Source organism: Schistocerca gregaria, chromosome 4 (assembly GCF_023897955.1).
Source record: "Schistocerca gregaria isolate iqSchGreg1 chromosome 4, iqSchGreg1.2, whole genome shotgun sequence".
Classification (NCBI taxonomy): domain Eukaryota; kingdom Metazoa; phylum Arthropoda; class Insecta; order Orthoptera; family Acrididae; genus Schistocerca; species Schistocerca gregaria.
Window position 1 is genome coordinate 286554048 of NC_064923.1, and position 24506 is coordinate 286578553.

The following is a 24506-nucleotide window of genomic DNA, read 5'->3' on the forward strand; positions in this document are numbered from 1 at the left end:
CTAGTAATCTATCATTTGCATAATATTGTAATTATTTAATTGTCAATGAGTGGACAAGAAGATTATCTCAAAAGCAGTAATGAATCTGAAACATTTTTTGCTGTGCCACGATCACCACCATGAGTGAAACATTCTGTGCGTACTCATGACAATGTGAGATATGAGACGTATCTCAGGAAGTGAATCGTCAGTTATCTAAATTGAGGATGACACAGTGGAAACGTTTGTGGAGACAGACTGATTTTACAGTGAACAGTTTTCTTTATGACAGTGCTTCCAATGTGAATGTAAAGTACATGTTAGTTTGTTCTATGAATTTTTTAATATTTTAGTGTACATCATGTAATGGAAATATTACATTTTTCTGTTAGGATCAAGGGATACTGAAAAGCCCTTTGCAGTAGTGGTTTCAGCACTTCTCTGTAGATTTCCTTATTTATGTATCAAAGTTCACAAATTTATGTTTATCAGCAATGACAGTAAACCATTACTTAAAAATGATTTTTATCATTACCAGTTCTTCGGCATAAATGAAATGATTTAATATATGAGAATTTTAATGTATTGGCACAAAAGATTTAGTGTCCTAATAATATCCAGCATTATGTCTCATGACAGAAGTTATTTTCATTTTGTAGATATTAACAAAGTGAATAAAGATGTGAAAAGAAAGTTCAGCTAATAATCAGTCCTGTTATAAACTTTTGTATAAACATTCCTAGAAATTATAAGTCCTATTCCATCAATGTGCAGATGAGTCAATTTTCAGGAGAGTGTCACTTTAAAATAATACACATGTTGCTTCTAACAGTGTTGTGACTACATCTACTTCTGGTCTTGTAATGGACTATGAAATGTACAAAGGATCCTCAACAAATCTGGGTGGTGGAGAACTGGGACTTGGTCTTTCCATTGTTCATCTGCTGTCACAGACCATTCTTTCTGGAAACTTGATTGTATTTTGACAACAATTTCACTACACTTCCACTCTTAGAAGTAAGTTAGCTGACATAGGTTATCATGGAACAGGAACAATGGTGAACAGGACAGAGAGAGCAAAATTCCATCATACTTCTAAATTAAAAAGAGGAGAATCAGTACAGACTGTTTGAAGTGGTAAGATAGGAATTAATACATGACAAAGGGTGGAGTGATGATATGTACTGTCTTACTAAGATACCATATGTCTTTGTTGCAAACAGATATAAACAGTCAGTGGATGTATTGGACACCTGTGAACATTAATTAGAGTGTTATAGTATTTGGTTTTAGACAAAGGGATTGACTTTGAAACACATTCCACACTTCAGCTTACCTACTAGTGAACTGCTGGATAGAACACAGATGAGTTGCAGAACAAAATAAAATGTTACAGAAAGATATAAAGGACTTAATTAAATTTATATTGGAAATTAATGAACCTTTACTGTAATTCCCACAAATAAAGGACATAAAATGGATGAACCTGAGGACTGAACTGAGCCTGATACATGTAAAATATCCAAACACTGTAGTGCTTCCTTCCCTGTGAGCATTTCATGTTTGTTGATGAACTAATTTCTCCATGACTGTCTTAGATTAATATCCTTTAACAGCAGAGCTAAAATTCATTGTGAAGAGCACAATGTATTTTATGTCTTTTGAAGCACAAAAACCGTTTCAGGCAGTTTCACTCACAGAAGTAATATTCTCTTAGTTTCTTACATTATTGCTAATGATTGTTGATATGGTAAATTAATTATTTAAATTTATCTCCTAGTTTAGACATAAATTAATAATAAAGTATCAACACAAGACAAATACACAGTACGTCTGTCATAACTGTGAAGCACACTGCATATATTTTATAAATAAACTCGACTCTGTAAAATCATGTGGAGCACTTTTTTGTGAACTTTATGAAATTTTTTTTTTAATTTTTCCAGGTCAGGACTATTAATTAAATCGAGGGTTGAAAGCCATAGCACTCCTGATATTTTGAAGTATGTTTGTGCTCTTGAAGGTTTTTATGAGCTGATCATTGCACCACTTTAGATGAGTTTCACATTGTTCATCACTGCCCTCATAGGAACTCTAAAATTTGATACATAGTATGATGTATATCTGCAGACTGAAGCAAAAAATGTAAATTTGTACCAAGGTGGGAATTCGAGCCCTCATGGCCTTGATAAGTTCCCAGTCAAGCCAAATAACTTATTAGCTCTCCTGAAGCAACTGACAGATCGTTCTTTGTCTTTTGTTAATCTATACCTTCACTTGTTCCACCTCAATGACAGTTTTCCTTTGTCATGGGATTTACAAACGATGATGAATGAATGAATTTAATTAATTGATGCATTTTTTCAGGTGCCAGACCTGGAGAACGTTGCAACTCTTACCTTGGTGCACTAAGTAATCTATTTGATGGAAGTGTGGCTTTATTGAAAACTCCTCCATCATTCTGGCATTCTATTTCGAAACAGCTATTTTGATAGGCAATATGTCATGAAGCATAATGACCACGTAGGATACAAAAAGTTCAAGAGTTGATTACATAGACTTGTTTAAGCCTAACTTTGACTGAAAATTGCTCTGAGGTATAACTTCATGCAGAAGTTGATTTACCATACCATAATTCTTTGATCAGTACTACTGATATGCTGAGTACCAAAGGTGTTCTGAATTCATTGTAATGCAGACACAACGCAAAAGGCTTTTACTAGGTCACAGAACACTAGGAAAAGCAATATCTGTTGTTTTCTCTATTTGTATTGTAGATTTCCGGCACAAAATATGATGTCAATGGTGTCTCTGGAGGAGCAAAACCCTCAATGAGACACAGGAAATAATTTTTTCTAGACAAGTCTGAAGCATATTCTGCAGAATATTATTAAAGGGTTTTTGTCATAGAAATTAGATATATAAATAAAATAGAAAGAAACTTCCACATGGGAAAAATATATTAAAAACAAAGATTCCAAGAATTACCAAGCGGGAAAGCGCCGGCAGACAGGCACATGAACAAAACACACAAACACACACACAGAATTACGAGCTTTCGCAACTGGCAGTTGCTTCGTCAGGAAAGAGGGAAGGAGAGGGAAAAATGAAAGGATGTGGGTTTTAAGGGAGAGGGTAAGGAGTCATTCCAATCCCGGGAGCGGAAAGACTTCCCTTAGGGGAAAAAAAGGACAGGTGTACACTCGCACACACACACACACACACACATCCATCCGCACATACACAGACACAAGCAGACATATTTAAAGGCAAAGAGTAAGGGCAGAGATGTCAGTCGAGGCGGAAGTACAGAGGCAAAGAAGTTGTTGAAAGACAGGTGAGGTATGAGCGGCGGCAACTTGAAATTAGCGGAGGTTGAGGCCTGGCGGATATCGAGAAGAGAGGATATACTGGAGGGCGAGTTCCCTTCCAGGAATTTCTCACCTCCAGCCTTGCCTCTCAGTCTTTCTTGAAAAACCTTAATCCTGCTCCCAACATCACCACAGCCGAATCCCAGGCTATCCGTGATCTGAAAGCTGACCGATCCATCATCATTCTTCCGGCTGACAAGGGTTCCACGACCGTGGTACTTGATCGTCGGGAGTATGTGGCTGAGGGACTGCGTCAGCTTTCAGACAACTCTACATACAAAGTTTGCCGAAGTAATCCCATTCCTGATGTCCAGGCGGAGCTTCAAGGAATCCTCAGAACCTTAGGCCCCCTACAAAACCTTTCACCTGACTCCATCAAACTCCTCACCCCACCGACACCTCGCACTCCTACCTTCTACCTACTTCCTAAAATTCACAAACCCAAACATCCTGGCCGCCCCATTGTAGCTGGTTACCAAGCCCCCACAGAACGTATCTCTGCCTACGTAGATCAACACCTTCAACCCATTACATGCAGTCTCCCATCCTTCATCAAAGACACCAACCACTTTCTCGAACGCCTGGAATCCATACCCAGTCTGTTACCCCCGGAAACCATCCTTGTAACCATTGATGCCACTTCCCTATACACAAATATCCCGCACGTCCAGGGCCTCGCTGCAATGGAGCACTTCCTTTCACGCCGATCACCTGCCACCCTACCTAAAACCTCTTTCCTCGTCACCTTAGCCAGCTTCATCCTGACCCACAACTTCTTCACTTTTGGAGGCCAGACATACCAACAATTAAAGGGAACAGCCATGGGTACCAGGATGGCCCCCTCGTATGCCAACCTATTTATGGGTCGCTTAGAGGAAGCCTTCTTGGTTACCCAAGCCTGCCAACCCAAAGTTTGGTACAGATTTATTGATGACATCTTCATGATCTGGACTCACAGTGAAGAACAACTCCAGAATTTCCTCTCCAACCTCAACTCATTTGGTTCCATCAGATTCACCTGGTCCTACTCCAAATCCCATGCCACTTTCCTAGACGTTGACCTCCATCTGTCCAATGGCCAGCTGCACACATCCGTCCACATCAAACCCACCAACAAGCAACAGTACCTCCATTATGACAGCTGCCACCCATTCCATATCAAACGGTCCCTTCCCTACAGCCTAGGCCTTCGTGGCAAACGAATCTGCTCCAGTCCTGAATCCCTCGACCATTACACCAACAACCTGAAAACAGCTTTCGCATCCCGCAACTACCCTCCCAACCTGGTACAGAAGCAGATAACCAGAGCCACTTCCTCATCCCCTCAAACCCAGAACCTCTCACAGAAGAACCCCAAAAGTGCCCCACTTGTAACAGAATACTTCCCGGGACTGGATCAGACCTTGAATGTGGCTCTCCAGCAGGGATACGACTTCCTAAAATCCTGCCCCGAAATGAGATCCATCCTTCATGAAATCCTCCCCACTCCACCAAGAGTGTCTTTCCGCCGTCCACCTAACCTTCGTAACCTCTTGGTTCATCCCTATGAAATCCCCAAACCACCTCCCCTACCCTCTGGCTCCTACCCTTGCAACCGCCCCCGGTGTAAAACCTGTCCTATGCACCCTCCCACTACCACCTACTCCAGTCCTGTAACCCGGAAGGTGTACACGATCAAAGGGAGAGCCACATGTGAAAGCACCCACGTGATTTACCAACTGACCTGCCTGCACTGTGATGCTTTCTATGTGGGAATGACCAGCAACAAACTGTCCATTCGCATGAATGGACACAGGCAGACAGTGTTTGTTGGTAATGAGGATCAGCCTGTGGCTAAACATGCCTTGATGCACGGCCAGCACATCTTGGCACAGTGTTACACCGTCCGAGTTATCTGGATACTTCCCACCAACACCAACCATCCGAACTCCGGAGATGGGAACTCGCCCTTCAGTATATCCTCTCTTCTCGATATCCGCCAGGCCTCAACCTCCGCTAATTTCAAGTTTCCGCCGCTCATACCTCACCTGTCTTTCAACAACTTCTTTGCCTCTGTACTTCCGCCTCGACTGACATCTCTGCCCTTACTCTTTGCCTTTAAATATGTCTGCTTGTGTCTGTGTATGTGCGGATGGATGTGTGTGTGTGTGTGTGTGTGTGCGAGTGTACACCTGTCCTTTTTTTCCCCTAAGGGAAGTCTTTCCGCTCCCGGGATTGGAATGACTCCTTACCCTCTCCCTTAAAACCCACATCCTTTCATTTTTCCCTCTCCTTCCCTCTTTCCTGACGAAGCAACTGCCAGTTGCGAAAGCTCGTAATTCTGTGTGTGTGTTTGTGTGTTTTGTTCATGTGCCTGTCTGCCGGCGCTTTCCCGCTTGGTAAATTAGATATATATCACTATAAATGACATATCTACCATCCAACAAAAAATTTGAGACCGATTCTACTCCTGGTATAAAAGCGGCATCAGTGCAGTAACTACAGCAGCAGCATGAACTGACAACTGTAATGAATTGAAATGCAGTCAACCAATCAGCTGTGACCACAATGTGTTAAGTTGAGGATGTGCAGCTATAATGTGTCAACAATGTTGGGTCAGAAATCGCAATGGAGCGACAAGCATTGATAATATTTCACATTTTACTCAGTGACTCAGCTATGGAGACATTGAGTTCATGAAAAAGACTAATCATGACAATTTTTAGGTCATGCATGAGTGTTCAAGTTGTTTAAATGTTTTAAAGGAGGACAGGTGTTAGGTCGGAACAATGAGAGGTCATCCACTTGATGTTCATCTGACAGAAACTTTGAGAATATTTATGATATTCTGAAAAGCAACCATCATCTCTCATGGAGATCTATTGCTGAAGAACTGAAAATTTCTAAAACAATCAATGGAAAATCCAGGATGGATATAGTGGAGGTGCTATTTGCAGATAGGCGCAAAATAAGCTTTCTGCCAACAAGGACTACACACACACACACACACACACACACACACACACACACACACACACATACACATGCGCGCAAATGTATCTCACGCACACATGACCACAGTCTCCAGAATATTTTATTTTGAAGTAGATAAAGGTGTGTACAAGGTTTGTCCAAAACACATTAGTTCCTCAACAAAACAACAATGTGTGGATGCTTGCCATGTCTTGACTGAAATTAAAAACATGTACAGTTCTTTTCTGGGTAAAATCGTCAAGTGCGATAAGACACATTGTCATCAATATGAACAGCAAAGTGCAGAATGGGTCTGTGATGGTTAATCAAGAAGAAAAATGGTGCAAATGACAAAACTACAAGTGAAGACAATCCTCATCACCTATTTTTGTGCATTGTGTTACCCACAGGGACTTTGTTACCCCTAGCAGCACTGCAAATTTCCCATATTATTTGGGTGTCATGGATCAATAGTGCAAGATGATGCATAGGAAACATCTGCAACAATGGAAGTGCAAGGATTGCTTCTTGCTGCATGACAATGTGTTGTAGTGCAATTTTTAGTGAAAAATAAGTGCCAGTTTTCAACCACCCTCCATGTTCCCCTTGTCTGGCACTGAGTTACTTTCTTTTTTATCACCAAAACTGCACGTACAAAACTGGCTGCACGGCAAGCACATGGTGCACATGGATGGCTCCTACTACTCAACTCTATCAGACTTGTTAAAATGTCAGTCACAAAATTGTTGTTATTGTTATTCAAACCGCCTTTGACAAACTGAACGTTGCTGTTCAAGGTCTGAAGATGAACTGTAGAGGAGACTGAAATTAGTATTCACTAACAAAAGAAATTGTGATCCAGGTGATGTTAGTTCATTTATTACTGAGACCACAATTTCTGAGGAATGGCATCAGTTACAAGACAGTCACAGTGTTTATTCAGGCATTGGGAGACTTCCATGGAAAAGCTAATTATCTGATTAAGTAGTATTTGCTATGGATAATGTATTGAGTCATTGTTAATTTGTATGCTTAGTCACACATGTGGCATTCTTTTCTTGGCTGTGTTACATAGGAAATCTTTGTTATGTAAAAATTGATTATTAAAATAATTAAAAATCCATCTTTCTTTTAGTTGTCTTTAGTAACATTTTTCATAAGCTCAGTATATTACCTGAAATTTTTATTTATATTTTGTTGACTAAATTTTGTTCCATTTGCAAATCACATTGGTTATTTTGTGGTATGTTGCTATTGATAACGGCAAGTGTCATCACCCATGATGATTATTTCCAAAAGAGAATTGCCCATTTTTTGTGTTTCAGTCAAGTTGCACAGTCAAGTCGCAGCAGGTGCCCATGTGCCATTCGGCAGTCAATGTGTGTGGGACAAACTTTGGACACACTCATCTCTTCTTCAAAACATTCTGGAGATTGTCTTGATCACTTTATTTAGAGGTGTGATTTGTGACACAACTATGCTGACACACTACGGCCACACGTCTACTATGTAACACTGCCTGTGCACAACTAACTGGTTTGAATGCACATTTTCTGATTAAAATGCCATCATAGTTACTGCACTGACATTGCTTATGCTCCAGATATAATAACAGTCTCAGATCTTTCTGGGTGGATGGTATATATCTAAGACAGCTTTCTATATTGGAATAGTTACTCTTTGGCTGTGAGATAAAGTGCTCTCTAGTCTCTATAGAGTTTCTTTACTTTCACATAACATTTTGCTAAGTTCCCCATACTTTCATTTCAATTCTTGAACATAGTCCTTTGCAGTGGCAGTTGATCCCTGAACAAGGCATAAGCAAGCTTCCCTTTTACCACTGATGAGATCTAAAAGTTTACTTGTTGCTTTTTATAAACCAGTCTCATCTTTTTTCTCAAACACAGTTGTTTCAACGGAACTTGAAATGATACCAGTAAATCAAGGGATAGTGTATTTCAACTGCTCAACATTTGCCATGTTGATGGTGTAGTGTCAGTGAGCACACTAAATGTGACAACAGAGGTTATCACATCACACTTCTAGTGAAGTAGTAATAGTAGTAGTATTAGGAGTAGTGAGCATTTACTCCAGTGCAAGAGGACTCTTGCAGGAGCCTTCAGGAAGTGCTCACTCCTACTATATTCTGGTGTAGCCATCAGCTGGGCTCTTAAATATGCCTTGAAGTGTCAAAACTGGTTTAACCAACAAACAGTGAGTGTGACAATTAACTCATAACCTCTATAGCCAGCTGAACTTATTTCATATTGACTGTGTGATGAGACAGCTGGTCTAAAATAGTTTGGTGCACTGTGGTGACAGTTTCATACTAAAGTCTTAAAGTTTCAGATTTTTTGTTTGAGATGCCGATGAAATGAACACAAACTTTCAGTGGACAGGGAACCTGGCATCACTGTTACTTGTAGTTATTATGATGCTGCATTGTTGAGTGCTGCCAGTGTCTGGAGCATTGATGTGTCTGCTTAGCCTTTAAGCATGGAAGTTCTGTTAGACAGAGAGAAGCCCAGTGAGTATCGCAGCTGGTTGGCGATTGTGTCAGCTCTGCGAACAGAGACGTCAAGTTCAGATGATGATGATGATGATGTTTGGTTTGTGGGGCGCTCAACTGTGTGGTTATCAGCTCCTGTACAAATTCCCAACTTTTGCTCAGTCCAATCTCGCACTTTCATAAATGACAATGAAATGATGAGGATAATACAAACACCCAGTCATATTGTGGCAGATGAAAAATCCCTAACCCCACCAGGAATCGATCCCGGGACCCCGTGCTTGGGAAGCGAGAAAGCGACTGCTAGACCACAAGCTGCATTCTGGTAAACTTAACTAAATGGCCTGAATGTGTGATCAACAACAAGCTGAAATGATGAACTCATGTGCAACACAAAGCCAAAGAAGAAGTATTCCTTGGCTTTACAGTTTCCTGCTTCTTGATGAACTGTGACACTTATCGACGAGCAAGTGATAAGATGTACAAAACTAATGAAGCTGTGGTGGAGTTTATATGAAGACTACTTGTGTAAAAAGCCTTGTAAAAGTAAGGGCAAAAAACTAAATGCATATAAAGGGAAGGTGAGCTCCTAAGATAAAAAAGAAGTGATCAGTGAAAGTGAAATCAAATCCCCCCACTCCCTTACAATCTGTGTTAGCAATGAGGGAAAAACATGTTTCTTCACAATATGTAAGAAGGAGTGATACATGCCAGTCAGCACAGATGATGCACTGTCAAGAAAAATGAAACATTTCTAGTGCAGCTCTCTCTTAAACTGTAGCATGCTTAAGATGTAATAAAAACAATAATAATAATAGTTATGTTTTGGAATATCTAACAAAATTCATAATAATCTGTATACCACATCACATTATAGCTCCAGTCGCTGTCCCTATGGCTTTTTTTTCTGTTTTGGGTTATTTAGTATGACGAATCTGATGCAGTATCCAAGGAATTTGCAGCATTTCAGAAGGACTTAACAAAGAATGGCCTGAATGTGTGATCAATAATAAGCTGAAATACTTCAGGAAGTGTATTTGAGAAGAAGACTATTTAAGAATGAACATGTAAATATGAAAGAGAATGATAAACAGTTATGAGAAAAAAATCTATCTCAGTCATTCTTGAACAACTGTCATGTGTGTGTGTGTGTGTGTGTGTGTGTGTGTGTGTGTGTGTGTGTGTGGTGTGTGTAAAATTTCTTAATAATTTATGACAAGAGATCTCTTACCGTGCAACGGGCAGGATTACAACGAGGTACACAGTATCTGCAAGGAACAAACAATGAAAATTACAATTGTCAAAATGCACAGAGAATAAAACAGCACATGTTTTCAAATTGTGTGTTTGATTTATAGTTTAATTCTGATCAGCTACAGGCTTGAGTTGTAATCCATTATAGATATTTTAAAAATCAAAACAGAATTGCTTTTGTTTCACAAAAAGTACTACTAATGTACAAAAACAGAACAAGCTTTGAAAATCTATGGAAACCAGATGCTGCTGGAAATGTAATTCATAATAATTTTGTGAGGGATGTAACCTTATAAGAATTACAGCATTTATGTAAAATTAAGCAATCTTAATAACTTCAGATAAAACAGTATATGGTGTAATATTATTCTGCAATAAATCAAGTACAGTATGTCCAATGTAACAACAGCCCACATCAGTAAATGGCAAATTCATCACTGAAAAACATTAAATTATTTAAAATTTTAAAAATTGCAACTACTGAAGCCGAGACAATTAGCCAAACCTATCATATGATCAGAAGATCAGGTGAGAAGGAACCAGTAGAACCAGAGTGTGGGTGCTTTTAGCCTGGATGTACTGAGTTTCAGTTGTACATTCACTCATCAAATACTGCAAGAAATGATTAAACAATAAACCAGTTGTAGTTTGTGTAAATCAAATTTTGCTGGAAAACGAATAATTTTATGAATGAGTCGTACAGCAAGTAACTAGTTTCTCTAGAGTAACAAAAATTACCTGGGCACTCATATTGCTTTGTATAAATCAACTAAAGGATGGACAGGGAAGTGTTATCTCAGTGAAAGGATAATTAATGGAAGGAAGTAACGAATGCTCTGAACTTACTTCCACCACAGATTCTCATGTGTGTGAATCAGCTTTAATTAGCACATAATTTAGAGCTAGTCCTTCACACTGATGAAATAACTATTCTTGTAAATTATATGTACGGTCATAGTAAAAATGTAATTAAAGGTTTTAAAAGAAATATTTTTCTGTAAATTAACTACATGTGAAACCCTTTTTTTTAAAAAAAAAAATAGTGGCAACACCACTAATAAATACGATGCATAGCCAGAACTTAGGAGGTAGGCAGAATCAAATATGGAATTGGTAATTGTAGGCTACTATCAATGTTGATGAGCTTCAGCAAAATTTAGTTGCTTGGAGGGTTATTGATCATGACGTTTTCTTGCACAATTTAAGAAGTTAAGAATTAGAGGCAAATCTAAAAAAAGATCTAATCACACCTCAATAATCAACAGATTACAGAAATAAAGCACAAAAACAGAGAAACACTCAGAATTTTAAGTTTTACAGCATTGTACAAAGAATCAGGTATGAGTCTGCTCAGTGTAAATGACTTGGCAGAAAAAAAAAACTGTTGGAACCACAGTACCATCTGCAGATGACACAAATATTCTAATTAGATCAAACAAAGAGGAAATTCTGCAGAAAGCTGCAACAGTGGTAATGAAAAATTTAGCATAATTGTTCAGAACTAACAGGTTCTTCATAAATTCTGAAAAAAACTGTGGCAATTAACTTCCCTACCACACAAAAACCTGCTTCCTGCAAAGTCTGTTTTATTATACATAGATTTTAGGCTTACACATTCAGGATTGAAGATGCACCTTAGTGATATAAATAAAAAGCTGGATACACTTACATAAGCTGTTAGAATTCTGACACAAAATACAAGCTGTGGAGGCAATGTGCCATGGCAGCACACATACAGTCATCATGATGTATGAATTATTTTTGGGAAGAATATCACAATTTGAATAAACAAAAAAATTTTAATATATCTAAAAACAAAGATGATGTAACTTACCAAACAAAAGCGTTAGTATGTTGATAGACACACAAACAAACACAAACACAAAATTAAGCTTTCGCAACCAATGGTTGCTTCATCAGGAAAGAGGGAAGGAGAGGGAAAGACGAAAGGATGTGGGTTTTAAGGGAGAGTGTAAGGAGTCATTCCAATCCCGGGAGCAGAAAGACTTACCTTAGGGGGGAAAAAAGGATAGGTATACACTCGCGCGCACACACATATCCATCCGCACTCAGAAAAATTTTAAAATAGCAATAAAGATTATCAGAGTGATAAAGGAAGCTGCAGCAAGTTTATTTATTATACATATTTGAAGATAAAAATGATACTATTAAAATATATTAATATTTTATATGAAAAAGTGTATTTATTTATTTTTTTAACAGATGTTTTGTTTTATAAGAATTGCAATATCTAGAGTCTCAGACCTGATAGAATGCTCAAATTTGTTTTAATTTACTCTTAAACATATAGGCTACTTGATAAAACAAAAATAATGATGGCTTTTTAATATTTTATTAATTATAGTAGATTACATTAGAATTATGTACAAAGATAGTGAACTTACGACACTTTTGTATAACCCAACTGGTTGCTCGAAACAGAATTTTTTGAGTAATTTTGTCCTTTTAATAAACATTAATGCTAATTCAAACTGTTTTTCCACTTCATCCAAGAGCTTTCAGTTCTTTTGATACGGTCTTTTTTGAGTAATACATTCTTCCAGTGCCACTTGATTGAGGTGTGTCTACTACATAAACTATGTGCTCCAAAGGCACTATTCAAGAATCTTCTCTTTCAGGCCAATAAAATGATGCAGCTGGTCCTGAAGGATGTAGAAATAGAATTTCTGCATCTTCTTCATCATTGAATATTGTTTTTACCAGTCCAAAGTACCAGTTACCATCATAATTTGCAGCCACATAGCTATTTATGGATGGTTCAACATGAACCCAATCAGAAGAAGAATGGAAGGAAAAGACTAAGGAGGGTTTTACACTATCTGTAGCCCTTCTAATTTCAAGGTTGTTTGTTGGAAGTGGTTTGAAGTTATGAAAACTTCTTGTTCCAGGAATGGTTCGGGTTGCTGAAAAACGTTTTTCTAGTTTAACCGTAGCAAATCAGCTTCTTTTTTGTCAATAAAGTGAAAATGAATGTTTTCAATATTTTTTTCACAAAACTTGTACACATCGACTGCTGTTATTATTTGTTCTTCGTCTGAAAGCTGTAGACTGGCTTTCCTTAAAATTCTTTTAATAGTTCCTCCTAGGCCATCTCAAATTGACTTCCCATGACTTGTTGCAAAAAAAGTGTGTTGGGCCTTCAAATTAAAGTCTCTCAAGTGTTCAGTCAAATTTTTAAAACTGTTTCTATTTTTGTACTGTCCAGCACAACCATCTGTAAAGTAGTGAACTGAGTCAATGTCAGTATGGTGTAATGACAGCCACTTTGTAATTTCTTTTTGTACAAAGTTAACAAAACCAGTGTCATGTTCTTGGTCATCACTAATAAAACAGTGGTTGGAAACAAAAACATTGTTTTCCTCATTTCTTAGAAAAATTCCAACTGGGTGTAGAGTACAACCACCTCTCTTCCAGTGGTAACTTTGGTTCTCATTTTGTATAACAAAGGAATAATTTTCACTGAAATCCATCACAGTAATTGCTGTTTTGGGTGGTGGGTCTTCTTTCAATCTTTTAAAGGCTGCTGATTGGGATTTTGCTATAAAAGAGTGCGGGGTGAGCTTTTCTAATGACCTAACCCATAAAGAAATGTAGTCTTCAACAGTGATTGTTTGATCATTTCTGCCCTCTCTGTGTTAACCCACAGACTGATTACAATTTCTTCTTCTAAATCATAATCTTCACTTAGTTTTTCAGTAAAGTACTCAGTTAGTGCAGTATTTGCAGGACAGCTGTCGCAATGATGCAGCATGCAGTTTTGATTTTCCATGTTGCATACAAGTATCTTAATTAAGTCTTTACAAGATCCTCCAATTTTCACAGCATCCAGTAATAGTGTAACATTATGGTGAATACTGCATACACATACAGTGTCTGTGCCTGCAGCACCAGCAAGAATACACCATTTAGGTCTCAAGAAACAAAATTTTGAAAATCCTACTTCTACCTCGGGATTCTCCCATTTGAAAGAATAGCAGAGTTCTCTCAAGTTACACAAAACGAGTCTTTTTTTGCATGTACACATTTTTTTGAACACTTACTTTGTCTTTTGTTCCAGGTAGCACTCTGGAACTTTCATCCTTTTCATAAAAATCTGTTACAAGTCTTACTGCATTTTCAGAAAGAGTTTTACCTTTTTTTGGAACAGGAGTTTTCAAATTACCCTTTTCAGATTTTAGCTTTCTAGCTTGTTGCACCATGTACTCATTTACATTAAATTCTTTCATCACTTTATTTCGACTCCAAGAATCTGGAGCCAAGGTCAGAATCTGGATTTTTCTAGACCTCCCAACAGATGAAATCTTCTCTTTCATAAGAGAAATCATTACATCAAAATCCTTTGCTTTCTAAACCACACTTGTATCTTCTTCATCATCATGAGAACTTGGTGCATCATATTTTAATGCTTTTGAAAACGCCTTTTTTGCAGTCTTTTCAATACTGCTAACCTTCCTTTTAAAATAAGACCCTTTACTTTGTTCTGACAAGCCATGAAGCTTTATCGGTTTTGAACCTAAATTATCAAGAGCAATGTTTGTTTGTACGAGAGATTCATTTCTGGATTCCAATGATTCTAATTCAACCATGACTTCATCATCTGTTTCACTTTCATTGACTTCAACTCTTAATTTTTCCTCACAAAAGTTACAGCATGTTGAGCAAATCTTTTGTCCAGGTTTTATGCTAATATGTTTTGTCAGTAATTGTTTAGAAAAGATCCAAGCCTACACTTCTCAACGATTTTTTGATGGGCCTTTTGTGTTTTTTTAGTGGGTCTACACATGTTGTTTGCTACTTTTCAAAAACATTTAAAAAGTAGAAGGTGTGGTGTGAACATATATTCTTAAATTCACACAGATTAATTCCAGATTGTAAGTGGATCAAATCTTTATCTTCCTCACTCAATTCAGATACCGGTTGTAACTTTTTTTGATGGTGTGTAGGTTGTTTGCAAACAGTCAGATTTTTTAAAAAACCCTTCGCTACAGGTTTGAATATCTGGCATACTGATTCCACTTTTGGTCAGATTACTGTTCTGGTTACTTTTATAGGCTATTGGAAAAGAATATCTGTAAACTAAGTAACAGTACTTACTGAAAGTTCGAATAAACTTAATAAAATACTATCCAAGCACTATTTAACACTGTAATAATTTTTTACTTCAAAACACAGGAGTAGCAAAACAAAATCCAAGCGTACATTGTTAATCCAAGAAGACAAAAACTTGTTTTCGGTGTCTAAGTCACTTGGTATTTTTTATTTTTTAAGTATAATTAACATTATTTTAAAAATTAGATAACTATTAAACAGGTTAAAAAGCCAACACAAATTTCCTTTTACCTAGTAGCCTATACAATTAAGAGTATTTTAAAACAAATTTGACTCTAGAACATTGCAGTTTTTGTAAAACTTAAAGTCCGGAAGGAAAAAAAAACTTGTAATTTTTTTTTTAATTTGGAAGATTTTTAATATATCTCTATGGCAATTTTTTAACATTTAGAAATAATACACAAACTTGTTCCAAAATTCCATACTGTTATGAGTATTCTTTAATATACCAATTTTTTTTTTTTTTTTTTTTTTTTTTTTGAGGACACGTTTAAGTTAAGATTTCTGACTGCTGAAACAACGTCAAATCTAAAAACTTCAAAAATATATAAGGAAAACCTATAAGAGATAGAGCAAAAACAGTTTACAAGTGCTTTCAGGATGATAAAAGAAGTAATTGTACCAAGTTTCATCAAAATTTGACATGGTTGGTGTCACGGCCTGGGTGACTTGACATGGAATGACCCATATGCAAAAGTTTATTATGCTTTAAGAATAATATGTGATGTTTGTCCATGATTATCTTGTTGACAACTCTTTAATATTTAAGAGTTTTAATCACAACTTAATTGTATAATTATAAGCACCTTGGTATAAACATCTTCGAAATGCATGTTTTCTGATTTATCTGTTATGTGCTGACACTGTATTTTGTTTGACCCTTGTTCTATAACATCTCCAGAAATGTTCTGAGAAAGTATTATATCTGTGCTCATTTAGGTGTTTTTGTTTTTCTTCTTGTTCTTAGGCTGTGGATCATTTCTTACAATGACATTCGACACGTCATGTTTACATAAAGCTTACACAAGCATACCAAAAATACAGTGATATATATCAATTAATGTATGATATATTTATAATCTGACTGTTACATATATTTGCCAGCTATATACACTCCTGGAAATTGAAATAAGAACACGGTGAATTCATTGTCCCAGGAAGGGGAAACTTTATTGACACATTCCTGGGGTCAGATACATCACATGATCACACTGACAGAACCACAGGCACGTAGACACAGGCAACAGAGCATGCACAATGTCGGCACTAGTACAGTGTATATCCACCTTTCGCAGCAATGCAGGCTGCTATTCTCTCATGGAGACGATCGTAGAGATGCTGGATGTAGTCCTGTGGCACGGCTTGCCATGCCATTTTCACCTGGCGCCTCAGTTGGACCAGCGTTCGTGCTGGACGTGCAGACCGCGTGAGACGACGCTTCATCCAGTCCCAAACATGCTCAATGGGGGACAGATCCGGAGATCTTGCTGGCCAGGGTAGTTGACTTACACCTTCTAGAGCATGTTGGGTGGCATGGGATACATGCGGACGTGCATTGTCCTGTTGGAACAGCAAGTTCCCTTGCCGGTCTAGGAATGGTAGAACGATGGGTTTGATGACGGTTTGGATGTACCGTGCACTATTCAGTGTCCCCTCGACGATCACCAGAGGTGTACGGCCACTGTAGGAGATCGCTCCCCACACCATGATGCCGGGTGTTGGCCCTGTGTCTCTCGGTCGTATGCAGTCCTGATTTTGGCGCTCACCTGAACGGCGCCAAACACGCATACAACCATCATTGGCACCAAGGCAGAAGCAACTCTCATCGCTGAAAACGACACGTCTCCATTCGTCCCTCCATTGATGCCTGTCGCGACACCACTGGAGGCGGGCTGCACGATGTTGGGGCATGAGCGGAAGACGGCCTAACGGTGTGCGGGACCGTAGCCCAGCTTCATGGAGACGGTTGCGAATGGTCCTCGCCGATACCCCAGGAGCAACAGTGTCCCTAATTTGCTGGGAAGTGCCAGTGCGGTCCCCTACGGCACTGCGTAGGATCCTACGGTCTTGGCGTGCATCTGTGCGTCGCTGCGGTCTGGTCCCAGGTCGACGGGCACGTGCACCTTCCGCCGACCACTGGCGACAACATCGATGTACTGTGGAGACCTCACGCCCCACGTGTTGAGCAATTCGGCGGTACGTCCACCCGGCCTCCCGCATGCCCACTATATGCCCTCGCTCAAAGTCCGTCAACTGCACATACGGTTCACGTCCACGCTGTCGCGGCATGCTACCAGTGTTAAAGACTGCGATGGAGCTCCGTATGCCACGGCAAACTGGCTGACACTGACGGGGGCCGTGCACAAATGCTGCACAGCTAGCGCCATTCGACGGCCAACACCGCGGTTCCTGGTGTGTCCGCTGTGCCGTGCGTGTGGTCATTGCTTGTACAGCCCTCTCGCAGTGTCCGGAGCAAGTATGGTGGGTCTGACACACCGGTGTCAATGTGTTCTTTTTTCCATTTCCAGGAGTGTATATTCCTTGGTCTTCACTCAGCACTGCCAAGAAAAACAGAGAAAAAGTAAGAGGGCAGCAGCATCGTTGTTTTGACACAAAATATTATTTCATACATCTTACATATTAGAAGTGATTCTGTACACAGTTTTACATTTGTTGCAGTTTCCTTTTGCAATGTATAATGATACACAAATTTTTTATTTTAAGATATTCTTTAAACAGTAATGGCAAATATTGATCAGATATCTTTTTAATTTTCTTTTAAAAAGACACATACAGTCTATCGTCTTTATACACTGCAGTAAACTGTTGTACAGCATTTACAGGTTCTTTGTTAATTTTAGCCTACTTCCTTCTATACGATAAACATTTTTTCTTCTTGTATTATGTTCATGATATTCTCCATTGCATTGCAGTTAGTTTGTAAGATGATAATTGCTTCATAGATATATAATGGTGCTACTGTTAAGATTCTCCACTCCCTGAATTTATTTCTGCAGGACTCTCTAGGTGATACTTTTGTAATGCACTGTTCATTTCTCTTTTGTAATCTTAATAAAGAGAGAAAGAGAGAGAGAGAGAGAGAGAACTTTGAAAATAAAGTACTGAGAAAAATATATGGACCAGTGAAAGAAAGTGAACAGTGCAGCATAAGGAAAAATAGAGAACTCAACAATTATATAAGCTACCTGACATCATAGTGAGTGTGAAAACTAAAAGACTCAGGTGATAGGGACATATCAGGAGGCAAGGGGAGAACACAGTAATAAAGGCAGTGATGGATGGAAAAGCCAGCCAAAGGAACAAGATCACTAGGATGGCCAAGAACGAGATGGAAGGATAATACCATGGGAGACATGCAGATACTGGGTGTGGGAAATGAAGATACTGTTGGCAGGAATGGATGGCAACCTGGAATGAGTGAGGCCAAGGAATAATAACTTAGATCTTATGATGTTATGTATAGCTCCTAAAAATCTTCCCCGAGTTTGGATTCTCATTATAATCTCTTTTTCAATATGGTTTTGTTGGTTGATGTTGACACTGAGGTAAGTACATGTGTCTGTCTTCTATATTGTTGGGATCCTGATTGATAGGTGGTTTGGTCCTAGCTGGGCTCTTCTTCCTATTATCATGAACTTTGTTTTGTTTTCATTTATACTTGGACCTACTTTCATAGCTTCTTCCATGAGTACAGTTCCCATTTTCTCATGGTCTTCCATCCTCTTTCCTCTCACTACTGTATCTTCCACAAAAGCCATAACATCATCTTTTTCACTATGGTGACTCCTGCAGATTCTTGTGTTACTCTCCTCAGGGTGTTGTTGAGTGCCAAATTTGACAGGGTTAGCGATATAATATCTTCCTGTCTCACTTATGTTTTTACCTCAAATGTTTCTGAGGACTCCCCCCTGTACTTTCACTCTGCACTTTGATTCCACCACACACATTTTAGTTGGCTTTATCAGCTTGTCCAGTATCCCACACTCTGCCATTATCCTCCACACCTCCTCTGCTACTATACTGTCACATGCTTTGTTAAAGTCTATAAACCACACCTGAGAGGAAGATGGCGGTTCCAAGCCCAAATAAAGTGGGAGGGTTAATCGTTGGACTAACCATTCAATACTGTAAAAGACTGGAGGCTTCCTATGCACTAACACCCAGCCTCAGATTGGAACAGACATTACAGAAAATGACCCACGCTTATGAATGAAGAATTGCAAATAAGAACATGGAATGTAAGAACACTGTATGCTGCAGGACAGACAAAAATAATTAATGAAGAACTAAAAGAGTACAAGGCATATATTACAGCCCTGAAGGAGGTAAGATGGCCTGGACAAGGCATGCACAGAGAGGAAAACTATACTTTCATATACAACTGAAACAAATATGGTCACCATATATTTGGGACAGTATTTGTGGTGCATAATAAAATAATGATCAATGTGAAGACACTAGAACAGATATGCTAAATCAGAATCAAAGGTAAATATAGAAACATCTCATTAGTAAGTGTCCATGCCCCAACTGAGGACAAGGAGAAAGACATAAAAGACTAATTCTATGACATCTTGACCAGATGTGCTCCAGATTACCATAGTATGACATAAAACTTGTGCTGCAAGACTTAAATGACAAAGTTGGAGAAGAACACCAATGGCAACAATATATATTCATGTTCATCTTGCACACTGAATCAAATGAAAATGGTATAAGATTCATCAAGTTTGGCACAGCTAGAAACATGGAAATAGTCAGTAAATAATTTCCCCAATGGATGGGCTAACTAGGAACCAAATAGACGCTGTGTTGATAGACAAAAAACGTAAGAAGGCAGTAACGGTTGCTGGGACAATGAGAGGGGCTGAGATAGGATCAGACCATTTTCCAGTGCTAATAATGATGAGGCAATCATTACCAAAACAACCAAGTAAGAGCAAGAGTGGCAAAAGAACCCAATGATCGGATGTGAGTAGGATAAAAGAAAAGAAGGTGGTGTAACGGTTAAAGATTATACTTAGAAATATATCCACAGAATTAGAGAATGAAACAACACAAAAGATATCAGTACAAAATGGAACAAGATAACAACAGTTATAAAGAAGACAGCACAGAAACTATTAGGAGATAACAATAATAGCAGTATCAAGTGCAAACCATGGTTCAATGAAACAAGTATAAAAGCAGTTCAGGCCAGGAAGACAGCCAGACACGCAACGATGAGCAATAACAAATATGAAAACCAAATAAAAAACAGGACAGCCATGAGAGAAATGAAGAGAACAACCAGGCAAGAGAAAAGATCATTCATAAAAAAATTGAGAAGGCAGAGGAGAACTATAGCCAGAACAATAGTGAACATCTTTATAGGCAATGAGAAGCTATAGAAAGGAGTACAGACCTAAGCCTGTAATAATGAAGGATGAGAATGAAAAACTGATCACTACAAATGAAGGGCATGTAGAGAAATGGCAGAGATTCTTCAAAGAGCTGCTGAACAACTAGTAGACACCTACAACAACAAAAACAGGGCAGAAAACAACCAGAATATAAAACCATTAATTGAAGAACCAACTCTGAGAGAGGTGAAGCAGGCAACAAAAAGACTGAAAAATGGGAAGGTCCCAAGCATAGACATGACATGACAGCAGAGCTCATCAAGGAAGGGGCAGACAAGACGTATGGATGATTAGCTGAATTGGTTAAAAAGGTGTGGAGCAAAAAAGTAATGCAAAAGGAATGGAAAACATGCTGTGTGTCCCATATACAAGAAGAGAGACAAAATGTTAACACAGAATTATAGAGGGATACCTCTACTATAAATATGCTAAAAAATAATATTAAGAATTATACTGAGCAGGCTCAACTCATACACTGAAGGAATAGTAAGTCTCAAAAGAAAAAAACGAGAGAGTTAGCAACCAACAGATTTATGAGAAGTGCATTTGAAAACTGTGGACAATTTCATTGTTAACAAGTGTTTCAAAAATCCTTGAGAAATTTATGTACAATAGAATCATGGCTCACCTTAATAAATATAGGATCCTTAATAAAAATAAGTTTGGATTCCAAAAGGGTGTTTCAACTGAACAACCCATTTTCCCATTTGTCAACCAATTCCTTGAATCAATAAACAAGAAAATGTCACCAGTTGGAATCTTTTGTAATCTGTCAAAAGCATGTGATTGTGTAGTTCACAAGATTCTACTAAGAAAGGCTGTATGGCTTAAAAGATAAAGTAGGGAAGTGGCTTGAGTCGTATCTAGAAGACAGAAAACAGAAGGTAGTATTAAACAATTGTGCAAAGGCACATGCCAGCTCTGATTGGGTTACATTAAAATGTGGAGTGCTGCAGGGCTCGGTGTTTGGTCCCTTACTTTTCTTAACCTTTGTAAATGACCTCCCATGATGTGTGACCCAAGAAGCACACTTCAACTTATTTGCAGATGACACAACCATTATGATTGACAAGGTACCCAACTGCAGTCTAGAGAACACTGCAACCACTATATTCGAAGAAGTTCTAGATTGGTTCACTGCAAATGGTCTGTCCCTCAATGTTAATAAGACTCATTTCATTCAGTTTCAGACAGTAAACAAAAAAATTGGAAAATGTTGAAATAAAATGTGGAGACAAAGAAATAATGAAAGTTGTATCTTCCAAATTTCTGGGTTTACATATTGATGACAAACTAAACTGGTCTGTCCACATCACTGACCTACGTAAAAGACTGAATTCAGCAGCATTTGCCATTCGCTCAATTGCATCTGTTTGTGACATGGAAACAATCAAAACTGCATATGTTGGTTATTCCCATTCACTTATGACATATAGCATCATATTCTGGGGAAATCAACCACAAGCAAATAAAGTCTTTGTTGCACAGAAGAGAGTTATCAGGATTATGAGAAGAATGCATCCTAGATCTTCTTGCAGAAATTTATTGAAACAGCTGGGGATCATAACCATGCCTTGTCAATACAGCTTGTCACTAATGTACTTCGTGAACAAAAATTATGCAATTTACAAAATGAATAGTGCAAACCATGATCACAATACAAGAAGAAAACATGATCTTCACTAAGATTTAAAAAATCTCATCGTGGTACAGAAAGGAGTTCATTATTCAAGTATAAAAGTGTTCAGTAAACTTCCTGTTCATATCAAATAAGTCATTGGGGATCTTACTAAATTCAAAACAGAGGTAAAACTTTGTCTTTTGGTTAATTCTTTCTATTCTTTACAGAATTCTTTGATAATGTGTAATATTTCTTGAATTTGTGTTTAATTTCATGCATTTCTAATAGAACTGATTATGTAGATTAGCAAATCATTTGTTGGCAGAATATTTTAGATGAATTACATTAAATTTATTTATGTAATCATCTATGTCATTACTGCACTATTATTTATGCAATCATCTATGTCATTACTGTACTATTATCTGCGTTGTTATCTGAATTTTGTGTGTATTTATTTGACATGTGGATGTCCTTTTTCATGTATCTGCTTATATATGTTAAACTGGTTGCCTTATGATCATCTACTTGGAGCTATTACTGTAATAACCTGACACATTCTACATCCTAGCGATACATTCGCATCAAGGATCCACGGAACTCAAAAATAAATAAATCTGAACAACAGAAAAAGACAGACCAGTTGCAACTCTTCAAATGCTACTAGAACCTGAGCAAAGTTTTGTATACATTTTTAAATAACTTACAAATTATGGAATGAAAACCAACAAACCTCCAGAAAACTACTAAAAATATCTCTTAACAATGTATGGAAAGGTAGATTGTCACCTATCATCCACATCAAAACTGGTATCAGTGACCATGACATGGTTGTGTCTACAATGATTACCAAACTGTAAAGGGCAACCAAAACAAGCAGATATATATATATATATATATATATATATATATATAGAGTAAACTTAATAAAAAAATCAATATTGTCATATGTTAATGAAGAACTTGAAACTTTCAGCACAGGGCGGGAGTGTATGGAGAAACTATGGCTCAAGGTTAAAAGAATAGTTGACCACATTCTGGGTAGATATGTACACAGTAGAACAGCCCATAATGGGAGGGAACCTCCACGGTATACAGTCACTGTAAAGAAATTTTTAAACAAACAGGCAGTACTGTATAATAGACATAAAACAAAGCATAGGGCTATAAATATAGAGATACTGAATGAAACATGTTTGGCTCTCAAGAGAGCAATGCATTATGCCTCCAATGACTATCATAGCAGAATATTGTCAAATGATCTTTCACAGAATCCAAAGAAATTCCGGCCCTTTGCAAAGACTGTTAGTGGCACCAAAGTTAAGTGTCCAGTCCCTAGTGAATGAGAGAGGAACTGAAACTGAGGGTATCAAAGTAAAAGATGAAATGGTTAACAACATTTTCAAATTTTCCTTTACAAAGGAATACACAAGAGAATTGTCCCAATTTAATCCTTGTACCACTGAAAAGATAAATGAACTAAGTATTAGTGTCAGTGGTGTTGAGAAGCAGCTGAAATCATTAAAATTGAAGAAAGATCCAGGGCCCAATTGGAATCCCTGTCAGATTCTGTAGTGAATTTGTGGCTGAGTTAGCCCCTCTCCTAACTATAATCTATCATAGATCCCTTCAACAAAAAATATGTCTAGTTCTTGGAAAAAAGCACAGGTCATACCTGTCTACATGAAGGGTAGTAGAAGTGATCCATAAAACTAGTGTCTAATATCCATGAAATTAATTTGTTGTATAATCTTAGAATGTATTCTGAACTCAAACATAATGACGTATCTTGAACAGAATAACCTCACCAATGCCAACTAGCCTAGATTCCGAAAACTTCGATCATGTGAAACTTAACTCACACTTTTCTCACATGACATACTGAAAGCTTTGGTTCAAGGCAGTGGGGTAGATGCAGTATCTCTTGCTTTCTGAAAAGTGCTTGACTCAGTACTGCACATATGTGTATTGTAAAAAATATGATCATATGAGGTACCAAGTGAAATTTGTGACTGGACTGAGAACTTTCTGGGGGAAAGGATGCAGCATGTTATTTTGGATGGAGAATCATCGTCAGACACAGAAGTAACTACAGTTGTACCAGAGGAAGTGCATTGGAACTTTGCTGTTTATGTTATGTGTTAATGGCCTTGCAGACAATATTAATATTAACATCAGGATTTTTGTAGATGATGCCATTATCTATAAAGAAGTGGTATCTGAAAGAATCTGCATAAATATTCAGTCAGATCTTGATAACATTTCAA

The 24506-nt window shown here is 37.9% G+C and overlaps 1 protein-coding gene across 1 annotated transcript in view; it reads right to left on the bottom strand.

The window, feature by feature from the left end:
• The window catches only part of LOC126267946 (uncharacterized), a 43920-nt gene that overhangs the window by 8788 nt on the left and 10626 nt on the right, over positions 1–24506 (bottom strand). Inside the window, exon 2 of the mRNA XM_049973261.1 lies at positions 10043–10079. Coding sequence (XP_049829218.1) covers positions 10043–10079 — 37 coding nt within the window. The remainder of the gene's footprint in view (positions 1–10042; positions 10080–24506) is intronic.